Below are 16,528 nucleotides of genomic sequence, written 5' to 3' on the forward strand. Positions count from 1 at the left end.
CAATCAAATGTAAAAAGCTACCACAGCAGGAAATGGAAATCTGCATGTCAGAAGGCTAAAGATGAACATACAGGGTTTGGGTGGAAGATGAGTAGAATATGGGCACATATGGAAGAGGAAAAATGTAACCCTCCCAAAAATAATAATCTCCACACTCTTATTAGACAATGACATTGTCGCTCTGCTTGTCACCAGCCCTGACTGAAGAAATTTTTTAAAAACGAGCATATAAATTGTTATAGCATGGTGGAGTATAAATGAGGAACGGAAATCTGGTGCAGCAAGGGAAACTGGCTGGAAAATGGTTAAACCGTTTACAGACTTCTCAGTGTCAAACCACTATCACTGGACGCAAATGTCAGCATCCTAGCAGGGCGCCGAGTATTAACCCTGACACACCTTGATACTGCTTACTAAATTAAACTCAGCCTCCCATCTCATTGGATATGTATTTCTCACAGACTTTTTTCAAGTGAAAACAGAAACAACTGAAGTAACAGCTATTCCATCGTTACTTCCCTAAAGGAATCTATTTATTCCTGAACCTCTACGTAATGAAGGACTAAACTTTAAGACTTGGAAAGGGACCCTGGAGGCTACTTCTGGTGCAAACTCCACCTCAAGCCAAGAGGCTCTACTGAAAGCATTTATTGACGATTTACTGAGTCTTCCATATTCTAGACACAACGTTTTATTGATGGGGTGACTCGGGGATACTGAAAACCGGACACCTTTCCTCCAGGAATCTACGGAATGCCCCAGGGACGTGCGGGCAGTGAAACAGAAGTCTGTCCAGTGAAGACATCAAAGTAAAATCCTAGGAACTAAGAGAACTCTATCAACAAGATGAAAGACTCTAGGGAATGCTTAAGTGATGTTTCAGTGGAAAAAGGGGTTGAACCTGGACATTTGGCAATGCAAGGGAAGGACATTTCAGGTAGAGATTCCCTTCTCAATCGTGTCTCGTTCCTCATTTCCCTGACAGAGCCTGCTCCTGCCATGCCAGTCTTCTCTGGTTCTTCATAGTCTGTCTTACAAACAGGCATTCCCTCCTTGAGGCCTTTGCCTCTGCTGCTCCCTCTGCCTGGAATGAGTCTTCTTGCCTGTCTCAAGTCTTCTTAGTGAGAATTTACCTACACTCTGCTATTTTAAATTCTTATCCTTCCACTTCCTATCACCCTCTCCTGCTTTGTTTTTTTCCACAGTGCTTATTACTATCTGACATGTTATATATCCTACTTAGTGGCTGTCTTTCCCCTGCTGAAAGAGCAGAAATTAAGTGCGTTCATCTCCAGATTTTGAAGTCCAGCCTGCACATGGTAAGCATGAAATCAGTATTTGCAGACAAACTGACTGCTGGAATAAAGGAATGAAAAAAATTTCTGCGTTCAGGTGCTGCCAGAACTGCCTCTCCCCACGTTAACCTTCACTGCTACCTACTGAGTAAAGGTAAAAGATATTTTTGCTCCCATTGTTGAATGTAGCCCAAGATTTCCTAATTAAAAACACTTTTCTGCAGATGGTTAAATTCCACACAATAGGAGTGGTTACACGGATGTCATAAAGAACCAAGACACCCACTATTTTGAATTAAGCACAGAAATGGAAAAAACCATTTTTGAATTGCTTCACTATTGGAACATACCTTTTCTACACCAAAAACAGAGGGCAGAGGCAAAATGGTTAAGAGAAAGACTGCTTCAATAAAAGCTAGTATCACGTCTTAGTCAAATGAGCAACACTGCAAAGTTAAGGGCATTTGTTTCACTCAGAATGATCGCCTAGAATTTTATCCTGGATCAAAGAATGATGCAGAATTCTCAAGGAGAGCATTCGTGTTTCAATCACACTATGCCAACACCAAACAGGAATAGAAAATCTTCGTTTATTGCTAGTTAAAACTAAAGAAACAGAGGGAAAAAGCTCAGTATTTCTCACTTCAACTAACACCTCCACAGACTACATTATCTTAAGCAAAGTGACATTTTCACAATTAATTTTTAATGGCAGGAATGATTTCCATCTGGGAACTGACAGGAGCACCAGCCTTGGTCCAATTTCAGCATTTAACTGAAAGTCAGGACACCTACTGTTTGGCTAGAAGCAAAATGTCCCCATTCTGCACAACAGTTATACGTCCACCTTAACCCTCCCGCTGAGAGCTCAAATTTATGTGTTTTTCGTCGTAGTGAATTGTGTCCTCAGCCAGTTATGCCCACAACCCCTCTCTCGGTCACCCTCAAAAGACTGATTTTTTACTACCTCAAGCTCTCCTGCATTTATCACCAATATTTCCACCCCGAAGAGCTCCAGAAGATTATGATTTCTTCACAAGTCAGAGGAAAAACCACAACCGAGGTCCCATCCCTTCCCGAGAAAAAAGCCGAAGCAGCCGCTGCAAACCTAACTTTCAGGTGGAGTCCGGGTTCCGACCCGTCCCTGCAAACGTGGCCAGTGATTGCAGGAGCCCATACATGACAGCCGCGCGGGGACACGCCCGACGCGCCCCGCGGTCCCCACTTACCTCTCCTTCTCCCGAGGAGACACCCGCGTCACCCCCAGCCCTGACTGCCCTGGGCGTGCAGCCCTGCAAACGCAGGCACCCCAAAGTTCCTGCGCGCCCCCGCGGGTGCCCCTGGAAAGCCGGGGCCCACCTGCGCCCCGAGCAAGAGAAAGGAGCCCTCGGGGAAAGGCTGGGAGTCGGGGGGGTGGGGCTGCGCGCCCGTCTCCTGGCGGCTCCTCGGAGCGAGCGCGCCCCGAGTTTGCGGGCGCGGGTGGGCAGCGGCTGCCCGACGGGCGAGGGGCCCCCACCGGGAAGTGCCCAGGGCCGCGCCCGCACCCCGCGACCGGTCAGTCCACAGAGAGGCGAGGAGCCGCCCGGGCACAGCCACGTCGGAGGCTGGGGGCGCGGGGCGCGCGAGGGGCGCGCGGGGGACGCGCGGGGCGCGCGCGGGGGGCGCGGCGGGCGGGGGGCGCCCGGCTCACCCCGCCCCCCCCCCCGCCGCCGGCTGACAGCCCGGGGGCGCGAGGCAGCCGGGGCGCCCCAAGGGCCGCGCGCGCCTGAGGGGGTCTCCCCGCGGAGCCGCCCGCCGCCAACGACGCCCCCTCCCCGGGCGGCGGCGCGGGGACTCACGTAGGGCTGGTAGAACTTGGAGAGCCGCGGCTTGCCGTGGTTGTTGAAGATGAGGATGGCCTTGATCATGGCTGGGCCGGGCCGACCGGGTGGGCGCAGGGGCCGGGGCGGGGGCGGGCGCGCGAGCCTCGCCTCAGGATCTCGCCGGCGAGCCTTCCCCACCCGCCCCCTCCCGCACGCGCGCGCGCGCCCCCGAGCCGCGGGGCGGGGCCGGGGGGCGGGCCGAGGCGCGGAGGGCGGGGCAGACGCGGAGGGAAGCGGAAACATCTCCGGCCGGGAGCCTCGGCCGAGCGCGCCTGCGCACTGGGCGTGGCGCGGCGCCCCGGCCCAACGACTGCTTCCGGGGGCTTGTGGCAAAGGGGAAGCTGCGGTGGCGATGTCGACGTTTAGGGGTCTGCGGCAATTTCAACTCCGAGGCCCAGGCGGCAAGTGCGACGTGTACTATTGAGACGAATCACCCACGCTTCTCAGGCGCCTCCTTAGTGACGCTCCCCGACGCAAAGCCCGCCCACTGACGCACCACTTCCGCGCTCGCTGCCCGCGTAGCAAGATGGCGGAGGAGCCCGAGCCGGCGCTGCAGCTCTGTCCAGCAAGTGCTGCTGAAGGCGAAGGACCCACCGAGGTCTCCCCAGAAACAGCCACTCCGGAGCCCCCTTCTTCTGCTGCAGTCTCCCCGGGGACGGAGGAACCTGCCGGCGACACCAAAAAAAAAAGTAATTTGGAAAGCAGTTTCTCAGTGGGCTGACAGGGGGTTGCGTCCGACTTAGGGGTCGGGGCGAGGACAGAAGCAAGATTTAGAGGCTGGCGCACCCCAAATGTTTTTGCCCAGTTAGGAGAGAGGAATTGTACTTTCGAGGCTTTCAGTGCTTCTCGGGAAAGACGTCTCTGGATGTACCTTTGCGCTGTAGGCGCCGGATAGGAGCCGCGTCTCGGTAGCTCCAAATACTTAACACAGGAGCTGATGATTTGAACAATAATTTTTTTTAAGATTGATTTATTTATGCATACAAGAGCTGGGGTACAAGCTGGGGTAGGAGGATGAAAGGATTCACCAGAGACAGAGTGGGGAACAGAACAGGCAGACTGACTGAAATACACTGCTGAGGGGAGCAGCAGGCGAGGCAGGAGAGGTCTGCCGTGCCATGTGGGTAGCTCCCTGGCCGGCTGGGGATCGAACTCGTGCTGCACAGGCTGCGGGTTGCTTCATAGTGCAGTGCTTAACCCCTCGCGCCACCAGCGAGGCCCTGAATAATTGTAAATGAAAGATAGATTTGGCTGTTGGCAAGGTCTGCGCTAGAACCCGATCAGTTAGCTATTTTTTTTATCAAGTGCATGTAAATTTAGTTCTTGCACCAGAAAAACTTAAAAATGGAATTTTACCAAATACAGGGAAGGCTAAAGGCCTGGGCATTTTTAAAGATCATTTCCGAACCTTTGTAAGCTAATCATGCCATTTCCAGAACTAGCTGCCCTCAGCCCTTTAATGCTTGACAGTCAGTTCAACTTTGTGAAATGCAGAAATTCCAAATGTTACTTGACCTGAAGAACTCTATGTAGAGTTGCCTATGAGAGAAGGTGCAAAACCGGATCTATTTCAAGAGGTTGATCCTAGGTCTCAGAGACTTTTGCCCCTTCCACAGTCCTTAGATATATGTGTGGCATATTTTTTGCTGGGTGATCGCACCTTCTTTTATGGAACTTAAGTTTCTGCTCCTGTAGAGGATAATTACCTCTCTCATCACTGTCCCCTTTTAAGTCAGACTTCCTGTGCATTTGGGGGAAATGTGTTGTTTCTAGGTGATGCAATAACAGAAATAGACACTGATTAGTATTTTTATAAATAACTTATCTGCTTGTCTCTTCACAAGAATCCCATGAGTTTTAGAGATTTTTGTTCCACTTTTTCTTCCTGTTTACTATAAGCAGGAGTTTCAAAGGGGTCAAGTTCTCGGTCTTAGTCTATTACTGGACCCTGAAAATAAGTTTGTGAAACAGGGGCTAAAAAATAATGGCTCACAACCTGAGTGTGGCCTGAGGTCATGTGGCATGTTGTCTTTTGTCTGAACAATTTATGTGTATTTTAACCAATATTTAACAATTGGGTATTCATTTCTGGTTCTTTTGAGCTGTTGAGTTTGTCCCATAAAATTCAGTTTCAAGGTACTGAATTTCTGCCCTGAAATTTTCCTTTATTTTGGTTTAATCAGTGAAGCAGATCGATAAGGTTATTGTTAGTCCTGGCCACACAAGGGGGCAGAAGAGGGTGCTTTTGTAAGTACCAGTCCCAACACCTACTTACAAAAAGGTCCTGATGTGTACACTTGTATTCTTATACATATTCCCCCAGTTGATTCTACTGTGTAGCTAGAATTGAGAACTACAAGCAATTCACCTTTAGAAAATTTTTTTAAAGGTATGGCTATAATTACAATAAATACTTAGTCTTCTCTATCTTTACTTCCTCTGTCAGTAGTAAAACTCATATTTGCTACTTCACTTTCTTAAAATGCCTAATTGCAGCTGAGTCCTTGACAGCTGGAGATTTGAGGGAGAGGGAAGGGGAGGTAAAGAGTGAGTTAACTAAAACCGCCTCAGTTATCTCCCAATCCATCCCTAATTTGTAGATAACAGAAGATAATTATGAAGTGACATATGGAAGATAAACTTTAGCTGCATGTATTTGAGGGCTGAATGTGAATAAGTTGCTCTCTGCGACCTCATTGGGTCCCAACTGGGACAAAAAAGATGTCATAAAGTACAGTTACCTTTAGGGGGCAGCAGTGCACTACTTTGCTTTTCAGAGGTGCTTTTGATTGTAGTTCATCTGGTGAAGGTGGGGTGTGTTTAAGCAAAGTAACTTCAGCAAACTAATTCACAGTCTCTGGGCTTGTGTTTTGTATTGAAACCTTGTGATTTCTCTATCTAAAAACTTTTTGGCCCCCAGTTATCATTTTTTATCCTTTTTTAAAATTTTTATCAGTTTTCTTTATTAAAAAGTTTGTCGTAGAAAAACTTGGTAGTTACAAAAAGCACAAATAAAACAAGCTATGTTCACCTGTAAGGTTACTACTGAGCAGAATCATTTTGGTGCATATTCACATCTATGTGACTGTGCTTGTGATGGTTTTAATGCAGTTAAGATTATATTATACATATGTTGCAAAATACACTTTAATAATAATTCTTTTATAATCAAAACTTAATAATCTTAATGTTCAATAAGTGTGAGTTATGAACTAGTGCTGTTCTAAGTACTTTATATGGTATTGACTCATTTAATCCGCTTAACAACTTTATGAAGTAGGTATTTTTTATCCTCACTTTATAAACTGGCACAGATTTAAAAAAATTTTCAGCTATATATACATAGAAAGTGGCAGAGCTAGAATTTTTTTTTTAAAGATTTATTTATACAAGAACCAGGGTACAGGCCAGATGTGCAGGAGGGTAAGAGGATTCACCAGAGACAGAGCGGGCAATAAAATGGGCAGGTTGATGAAATACACTGCTGAGGGGAGCAGCGGGCGAGACAGGAGAGGTCTGCTCGCCATGCGGGTTGCTCCGAGGCCGGCTGGGGATCAAACTGGCACAGCAGCGGCTGCGGACAGCTTCACAGTGCTGTGCTCAACCGCCTGCACCACGAGGGAGGCCCAGAGCTAGAATTTTTAGCCCAGGAAATTTAGAATGTGTGCTGTTTTATACATTATATACTACATGGTAATATTCTTATTAACCAATCCCCTCTAAGCATCCTTTTTTGGATATTTAGGTTTGCCAGTTTTTTTCTATCAAAATAAAGTTTCTGTGAAGGCAAAATGTTACTAAGTTTATCTTTCTAAGTTTATCTTTATCTCATAGCCTAGATTCCTAGAAGTACTATTGAGTCAAAGTCCATCTTTATATTTGGATATGTATTACCCTGTTACTCTCCAGAAAGCACACCATTTTGTATTCCCAGCAGTATTATCTCTACACCCTTTACCTTTACTGGTTTGGTAGGTGACAAGGATATGACATTGTTTTATATACAACTTTATTGGCCATTTATATTTCTTCTCTTTGGAACTGCCTGTTATATTAAAGATTAGTTTCATGGGGAAATCCTTGTGGGACTATAGGATCAAGAGAGAAACCCACAGAATCATCATGAAAAAATAATTGTATCTAACATTTTTATTTGTCGGGCATGCCTCCAGTATCATAAATACATAAATTGTATATGTAAAGGTTCAAGTTTTGTAAAGTCTTATGTCACATTCTTTTTAGTTGTTTCAGTTTAATTGCCAGCCTTTTTTTTTTTTTTAAACAGTTGACATCCTGCTGAAGGCTGTGGGAGACACCCCTATAATGAAAACCAAAAAGTGGGCTGTGGAGCGAACCCGAACTATCCAAGGACTCATTGACTTCATCAAAAAGTTCCTTAAACTTGTGGCCTCGGAACAGTTGGTATGAAACCAGTGGTGATCATTTCCCTAATTGCCTGTATGGTTTCCCTCAAAAAAGCCACTAAATGCACACATAGGCTCTCTTAGCACATTGATAAACACAAGAGTTTTTATTTGAGGGGAGGGTTAATCTGTTTTGACATCAGTATTGCTTCCTTCTCATTCTTGAGGTAAACAATGTAGCTTTGTCATATGTCATGGAAGAATTAAGACACGTGAGTCACATGTTCAGCACTACAGGGTAGCAGACGTAGGGATTACTTTCTTCAGTGCCACTGGTTTTCAGTTTGGTATTTGACTACAGATCTCTGTCTCTGTGTACTGGTGTTTTGTCATTTATTAATATAGCAGACACCTTTATCTACACATCATAATCTTGGTCAATAATAACACAGTATATGAAAGAATATATAGTTGAAGAATCACAAAGTAATTTTAAAATACAAATTAGGAATTTGTATGTATAAACATTGAGGAGGGAATATATTTGCTTGTGAATACAGGAATGAGACTGGGTGAAATGAACTGGTTATTAAAAGGGGTGTCAAAATGTATATCTTTTTGTCAGTGAGAAAGAAGAAATTGACTGTAAGTGGCTTTCACAGAAGTGACAAATTCAAAAGTAAATGCAAAATAGGTCAACTACTATTTGTTATTTCAGAGTAACACAGAGTCAAGGCTTTCTCCAAAGAAGGTCGTCTGGAAATATTGTTGGAGATAATTGAGTTTTGTAGGTGAACATGTCTCTTCATAATGAATCAGAGTGACAAAAGCATCTGCTTTTTAAAGACTGCCATGTAGAGTTTAATTAAATGTCAGAGATGGGCAAGAAGGTTATGGTGTCATCCATATGCATACAGTAGCTAAAATCTCGAACAGAGGACCTTGCCTCGAGTACAATACTACATGAAAAGGTCAGGGGAATGAGGACACATATGTGAAAGGAGTGAGCAGAGGTTTTATCCCTACTTAGGGTGCCTTAGTGGTGGCACAGGCGGTTGAGTGCCGCACTGTGAAGCCATCTGCAGCCTCTGCTGCGCGGGTTCAATCCCGGCTGGCTGGCAAGAATCCCACGTGGCGTGGCATACCCCTCCTGTCTTGCCCGCTGCTCCCCTCAGCAGTGTATTTCATCAGTCTGCCTGTTTTGTTCCCCACTTTGTCTCTGGTGAATCCTCTCACCCTCCTGCGCATCTGGCCTGTACCCCGGTTCTTGTATAAATAAATAAATCTAAAAAAAAAAAGATTATACCAAGTACCTGAGAATATCACCCCAGAATAACAAGCACAAGGTATATTCAGGTAAAATTATTAGATGTGACATAAAGAAATTCTTTGGACTTGTGAAAGTGAGGGGAAGAAAACATGATATGGAAAAATAAAATAAGGTTATCTTTAAACTTGAACAACAAAGATAAAAGTTAAGTAGGAGATAAGAATTTGACATACAACAAAACTGACTTAGGGAAAGAGCCTTTTAATAACTAAAGAAACCTCACGAAGATGGGTGATAGTAAGATAATGTTACCTTCCCAAGTTCTGGCATTTAACAAAAAATTTACATTTTGAAAACTTGCTTCCACTGAATCTTAAGCTAGTTTAATTTTTTTTTTTTTTTTTTTTTTTTTTTTTTTTTTTTTTTTTTTTTATAGAGGCATGTCTATTTATTCATTTATTTGTCTGTTTGCTTTTTCTGTTCACACATGCACTGGGTACAGTCAGAAGCGCGGGAGGGTGAGAGAACTCACCAGAGCCAGAGCGGGGAGCAGAGCAGGCAGAAGGACCGAAGTACACTGCTGAGGGGAGCAGCGGGCGGCAGGAGAGGTCCGCGCGCCATGTGGGACCCTCCTCCGGTGGCCGGGGAGCAGCCGGGAATCGAACTGGCGCAGCAGAGGCCGCGGGCAGCCTCGCAACCCAGCGCTCAACCGCTGCGCCACTGGGGAGGCCCAAGCTAGTTTAATTTTAAAGTCAATTTCAGTTGTTAACTCTTGTTACAAAATCACATTGAGTTTCTCTAATATTACAGTACATCTATTCTGTTCCCTCAACACACCGTTTTGTTTCATCCTTTTTCCCTGCAAAGTCCTAATTACTTTCCTTACCTTGTTAAATCCTATTTTATCCCTGAGGTATCTTCCAGGAAGCTCTCCCTGACCTTTTTACGAGGCTAAATTAATGCCACGTCTCTGTCCTGCACACCTTCTGAGATACACTTTTACATCTATATCCTTATCTATTTGCATATGTCAGCTTCCCCAGTTGGTTGAAAACTCAGTTATGAGAGAGATTATATTAATATTCATAGTTCATATCTTGTACAGTTCCTAGACTATAACAATCATCATCAAGTGTTTGCTGAAATAAACTAAACTGTCATTCAGAGCCCTTGTGATTAAAAATGTATGAAAAGGGTAAACTACATGTCAATTCATAAACAGCCAGAAATGAAAACACAAATTATCTCTGTATTATAGGAAATGAACATTAAAATGCACACTGATTTCTCTTTAGTTTATGAAATTTTTATGTTACATTATTTGTCCTTAACTATGAACTTGATATTTAAGCTGGAAGTATTTTTAAATAACTCAGTTATAACTAACATCTATTGAGTACCTACACTGGGCACCAATACTTGATGTGTACTGTCTCATCTTTCTCATCAGTCTGGAAAAATATAGGTGCTATTTGCCAGATTATGAGAAAAAATATTGGTATTTGCAAGCCAGATCTATCTCAGTAAATCCAGTATTCTTAATTACCGCACTTGTCTTTCCTAAGGGAGAAGCAATACGCTAGATTAGTGACCCAAATTGTAATTATCAGCTAACTATTCTGAAATTTTTGTTTGGGTTTTTGTGGGGTTTTGTTTTTGTTTGTTCATTTTTTTTTTGTAAGACTAGGTAAAGCCCAAGAAACTTTAGAATATGATCGTAGACCAGAGAAGATTGAATATTTCATCTGCAAAATATTGTTTTCTAAAAAAGAAAATTATCAAAAGTCATTTTGACACTGGTTTTCATTTTTGGTAGCCCAGCAATTTTTTCAGTCCTAAAAATGTTTTAGTAAAACAGTCTAAACTGAAACATTAAACAATGAAATCTTTGAAAACCAAGATTGTGAGGACATTGTTTTAGTTATGTTACTTTTTTTGTATTTCTGCCTGCAAGTGACTTTACATTAGTGGCTTCCAGCCTGAAGTTTAGTATCTTTGAGAGTTGTCAAAGGTGGTAAAGGTAAAAAAAAAATCCAACTGTATTTGTCATTTAAGAAAAATGCATGGGTTATCTCAAATATTATATTTCCTAATTTATTGTTAGAAATTATTAGTAAACTGAAAAATTGTTTTTAATTATGTAATTTATAAAACTTCAAAAGCTATTTGTAAAAATAGTATTTGAAAGTAGGGGACCTCTGTTGGAGGAACAAAAATTCCATTGTTTTTATTCTTCCTGTGTAAAGACGTAATCTTTATAAAGATCTCATTAATTGAATGATTAGCACTTTAGACAAGCCTTATTCAGTTTGAAATAGGTGGCTCATTGGAACCCAGAAAAATAAGCTAACGAGGATACCATCTGATTCACCATAATTTTTCTTTTTTGCAGTTTATTTATGTAAATCAGTCCTTTGCCCCCTCTCCAGATCAGGAAGTGGGAACCCTCTATGAGGTAAAATATTACTGTTTTCTTTTCTTTTTTTTTTCTTTTTTTTTTCTTGATTTAAAGAACAGATTTATTAGGGAAAGGGGACAGAAGAATGAAGGATACTTGCATAGACACAAGCGGGAAGAAAGAGCTGCTCTGAAAGGGACAGGTTTGCTAAGAGACGCCTGCCCAGTTGCAGGAGGGCAGCCTTGAGGAGAGAAGTCCTGGCATGGTACAGGTCACGGGCAGGAGGGAAGCTGCTGCCCTGCAGGACAGAGTTGGTGAAAAGAGGTACTTGCATAGTCACAGGTGGGCAGAAGGAGTGCTGCTGCTTTATTTTCTTAATGGAATAAACACACCTGACTATGGTATTATCAAGCTGTACCATAATTTTAAGAGATAATATGGCTTTCTTAATTTGTCTTATCAAGGAAAGAAATCACTTTCTTGTTCTCTGCTATATCTCTAACACTCTGAATGTAGCTGGAGCACAATAAATTATACAGATATTAAGAAATTATGAATGATACAAGCTGATGACAACTTTGGTGTATACCCTTTACATCTAGTTTCTTCTACGTTGTTTATATAATCAGTAATCCAGATCTGCTATGGCCAAGAAAGTGAAAAGGGGGTGAGATAATGGGTTTATTCAGCATTTCTACAGTTTCTTGGAACATATCAATATATACAGAGTAGCACACTTTCTAGAAAGAGGATAAACATTAGAAATACAGAGAAGGAACAAAATTAATGTGTAAGTCAATCCATGCCACTAAATGCTGAAAGGACAGGTTTTTATTAAGCATAGTTACTGTTAAGTTTAGTAACAATTTATAATTGTTGGGATAGTTTTATAGAAACTTAAATGTATGAAGGTTTTTATGACACATAAAACGTTGATTTCATTTAAGAATAACAAAAATAATTTACTGCTTTTTTTTCTTTTTGCAGTGTTTTGGCAGTGATGGTAAGCTGGTCCTACATTACTGCAAATCTCAGGCATGGGGCTGAACCACAAAGGAAAAGATGTTGCTGACTTAAAATGAATCTTCACAAAGGAAACAGCTCTGAAAGTTTTGTTACTTATGGCAAGAGTCTTAAGGATATGATCTACTCAGCATGTATCTACTGTGACCCTATTTATTCATAAGAAAAAAAAAATGCGTAGAGAGTGGATGAACTCACAAACTGTGATTTGTATTAATACACAAGTCATCATAAAATACTGGCCTTCCTATATACCCGTTACTACAACTATTGCTTTAGATAAGTCTCCAAAGTATTGAAGAGGAAGACGGTTGTGAAGCTTCCAGCAGAGGGCAGCCCAGCTAGCAGAAAGAGTTAAGCTACTCGGTGTTTACATCTTTGCCAGATGATAATGGAGGGAAAAGCTGTTGTGCTAATTTCTAGCAAACATCTAGCCAAAAGAGCAAGCATGTTGACACATTGGAAGGCTGCTTTAGAAAATATGTATGTTTTAGATTTATTTTATTGGAAGTAAAGGAATTTTACAATTCTGGAGAAATATATCATACAGCTCTTTTCAAAAAGTCCTATCATTTAATGATTTTTGAGAACCGGTGGTTATAACTGTGGTATTTTTCTGTCTCTTGTTTTTACAGTGTCAAAAGCACTTGATTAATAAGCCTGACAGTATCTTTGAGTTTTTATATTGCACTTTCCAAGTTGAAAACACTCAAATAATAATTGAAAGACAGCTTTAGATTTTATTTTATGTAAATTTCATGCCAGGACTAAAAGAGTGCCTTTTTTTTTGTTGTTTGAGATGATAAATTTGTGTGATTATTTTTTTCAATTTAGTAAATATGCTCTAGTTTTATCAGTGAAAGTACCATTTTTATTCATTCTTTATTAGACTGGCAGTCAACTTGAAGTGAGATTAACTTTTTTTCCATTCATTCTGTTAATTTGCAATGCAGTGTTAAAAAAATTTCTGCTTAATTAACTAGAATGTCCAAACAGGATCTAAGGTGTATATGAGAAGTCTAAATGTTTCTTTTCGGAGGTAATGGAAATGATAAGATTTTGTCAAAGAATTTTAGACTATATGTCCCTTGACTCCCAGAATGTATTTTATGGTTAATGGTCTGCCATACACATTAGCATTACAGAATGCTAAGTTTACAATGATAAAACTGCTGTTCAGTTCTCATTTTCTGTCCAAAGATGAATTCTTATAGCTCCTTTTATATTAACTGGTATAAATTAATACAGTTGGTAGTTAGCACTGTAATAATACAGGTTGAATTATATCTTGTAAAACTAGGTAACAAATTTGTATATGTGTTTAAAACTGGAAAGTGTATTATTTTCAAGTTAAATAGTTGAATATGGGAAAGATCTGTTCTCTAGTTTTGTGTACTTAAGCTTACTGAAGGATGTGAATATATTTATTTGCATTTATATTTAAGAGCCAGAAATGTGTTTAACTTATGTTTGTCACTAAGGTTTCAGATGATAGAATACTTACTACTTCAACATCAAAACTACTTCAGTTTGAATTTGTGACTTCAATTTATTCTCTTTTGATCTGAATTTATTAAACTTCAAATTAGCTAAATATGTATACCTTATTTTTCTTACTAAATAACCTTAAAGAATATATAGGGATTTTGACACTTTCAAACCATATTTACATTATTATCTCAGCCCTTAGCCAAAAAAATTACTCATTCTATGCTAATTTTGCAACATCTATTTGTAACCCGAATTTCCATAAATTATTGGGTGGCTAATACCTAAAAAATAATTCTCAAATATTTTTGCAGATGTCTGGTTCACACTGTGTCAATTATAATCAAACAAAAAACAATCTAACTTATTTTTTTAAGGTTTTTTTTTTTTAATATTTTTCATTGAGTTAACATAGGTTTACATCCTTGTTTGCATTTTAAAAGTGTAGGATATCCCCTTGGGGTGTTGTTACCACACCACACCCACCACCAAAGTAACCAGAGCTCCATGTTTATAAGAAAATATCAGTGATGCCATGTTTTATCTTAGTGTGCAGCGCTGAGTGGCAGCACACAGTATGCGTGCCAACAACTTTATAATTAGCTCTCTATAGTGTAAGCTAAGGATGTTTATCTGTAATCAAAATAAGATTGGAGACTTAATGGAATCTTTTTCTAGATGTTTTAACCCTGAAAGACCTTAAATATCATTTAATCTGTTAAGAAAACAGAAGTGCTGAATATCCCATAAATTATATAGCTTTAGTCAAGCAATTTAGTGGCATGCAACTCAAAGACTGGTGTTGAAGGTGTAAAAGGTGGTTCATACCTCTTTGCTTCATTTTCTGAGGATTATAACATACTGGGGAAGCTTTTGGCACTGGGGAAGCCAACCACAAAATGGAAGGAAAGGTTTTCAGAAAACAGTTGAGCAGGTTTAGTCTTACAAATACTATTTCCCTACAACTTTGATTCCAAACTGGACTATTCACTATTTCCTGAATATGCCTTGTGTTTTTTCTCTTCCTGTGTCCACACATGCCATTTACTTCTGGAAGTACGTTTACACCTTTATCACTTCAAATCCTAATTCAGATTTTTAACCATTAAAAGTTTGTCCAAATCACTTCTTTTCTTCTAATTTTAATAGCCAACTAATTGGGTTTTGTTTTTTTTTTTAATCTGTTCTCCCTCTTGCCCAGAATTCTCCAGTGAAAGGTGAAGTCCTGACCTTGTCCAACAAAGGCCTGTATGAGCTACAATCCCATCTCTACACCCTGCACTGACATCTCTGTTCATCTCTGTGGCTCCCTCTCTCCCCCTAACTTTTGCATTTACCATTTCCTCCACCTGGAAACTTATGAGACATTACATTTACTCTGGTACTCTTCAGTTGCTGCTCAGCTGTCACTTTGTGGAGGAAATGTGTTCTCCTGAACTGCAGCTAAATGACAACTCACAGCCCTCCTTCCCCTGGTTTTTCTCCATGTATACTGTATGTAGTGTTTGTTGATGTGTCTCTTCACACCCACCATTCCCTTAAGACCTAGGATAAAGACTTAGTTTTGCCAGCAGTGCCTGGTGTATAGTACATGTTCTTAAAGTTGCATTGGATGAATGTGTATTTGGATATTACCACATTTCCAATTTAGTTCCTTGTCTGGGTCTGGACTCATGTTAATGTCTTAAAATGTGGTCCTCTTTGCCCTAAGCAATGCAAAGTGCAGTAGAACTACCTATTAAGGTAGATACTCTATATATGTTAATAGAACTTGTATTGTTTTGTTTTGTGGATATTTATAACTGGTTACATTGTGCAATTCTTTTGGGAAAAAATTCAAAGTTCTTTTCAAAGAAGCTAAAACAACTTGAGAAATCTTTGCTTCTTGTGAACTCATAATCCCAGCATACTCAAAGAAAAACTAGCAATTGAACTGCCCTAACCAATGGCCAGTAAGCCTTTCCTGACTCACTGTTCATGCATACCCAAGGCATTGTATGGGAAGCATTGAGGGAAATAGAAAATTTAAGTGGAACTTGACCTAAAGGTTCTCACTGTCAAGATGAGCCACATAAGTAACTGCAATAGTTGTTGTGAAGTGGTCATGGCCACCTAAGAAGATCCTGATACTGCCTCAGTGCAGATACAGCTTTTTGGGAGGAAAGCTTTTAACCTAAGATCTTAAAGTAAGATTTGGACATACAGAATATGCATTCTAGAATCAAGGCAGAAGAAAAAGTTAAAGCAAAAGAGTGGATTTGGTAAATGCAAAAGAATATGTATGACTGAAAGATTATTTGTAAAGAATAGTAAAAGGTGAAAAATAAAGGTAATCTGGAGCCAAAACAGAGAACTTAAAGTGCCAGGCTGCAAACTCAGGGTGTAGGAAGTAAAAGGTCACTGGAAGTTTCTGACCAGGAAACATCATCATTCTGTACCTTAAGGTAATTAGCCTAATGTCTATGAATGAATAATCTGCCTGGGGAAAAGCTGGGACCAATGGATCATGCAGTAATCCAGCCAAAATAGAATCTAAGACACATGGACAAGTGGAGTAGCAATAGGAATAGATAGGAAAACGTGAACAATAATAAGGAGATAAAAAAGCAGCTGATTGCAAGGACTTAAAGCGAGGCAAGGGTGGCAGTGGTGGGTTAGTTTTGAACCTGAGTAGCAGTCTTGCAGAAATAGAACATCCAGGAGTAGAAAGCATGCTTGAAAGGAATTTCAAATAAGCATCATGTGAGATTCCAAAAGGTGTTTCCTCGGTGTGTAAAATTAGGGATCTATGGAAGGCATCCACATAGACGTGATCAGTGAAATTGAGT

General features: G+C 40.9%; 2 protein-coding genes across 3 annotated transcripts in view; one reads left to right on the forward strand and one right to left on the reverse strand.

The window, feature by feature from the left end:
* The window catches only part of AP3S1 (adaptor related protein complex 3 subunit sigma 1), a 51,559-nt gene extending 48,255 nt beyond the window's left edge, over window positions 1-3,304 (reverse strand). For both annotated transcript variants that reach the window (XM_037509487.2, XM_054694511.1), the window contains exon 1: window positions 3,134-3,304. In XM_037509487.2, coding sequence (XP_037365384.1) covers window positions 3,134-3,202 — 69 coding nt within the window. In that variant the 5' untranslated portion in view covers window positions 3,203-3,304. The remainder of the gene's footprint in view (window positions 1-3,133) is intronic.
* A 155-nt stretch (window positions 3,305-3,459) lies between these two features.
* Window positions 3,460-15,275, forward strand: ATG12 (autophagy related 12). Its single transcript, XM_037509489.2, has 4 exons — window positions 3,460-3,846; window positions 7,443-7,579; window positions 11,184-11,246; window positions 12,177-15,275. Exons 1-4 carry the CDS (start codon window positions 3,684-3,686, stop codon window positions 12,234-12,236), a joined length of 423 nt encoding a protein of 140 aa, XP_037365386.1. The 5' UTR covers window positions 3,460-3,683; the 3' UTR covers window positions 12,237-15,275.
* The last annotated feature ends 1,253 nt before the right edge of the window (window positions 15,276-16,528 follow it).

Source organism: Talpa occidentalis, unplaced genomic scaffold (assembly GCF_014898055.3).
Source record: "Talpa occidentalis isolate TD23 unplaced genomic scaffold, MPIMG_talOcc4v2.1 talOcc4.13, whole genome shotgun sequence".
NCBI lineage: Eukaryota > Metazoa > Chordata > Mammalia > Eulipotyphla > Talpidae > Talpa > Talpa occidentalis.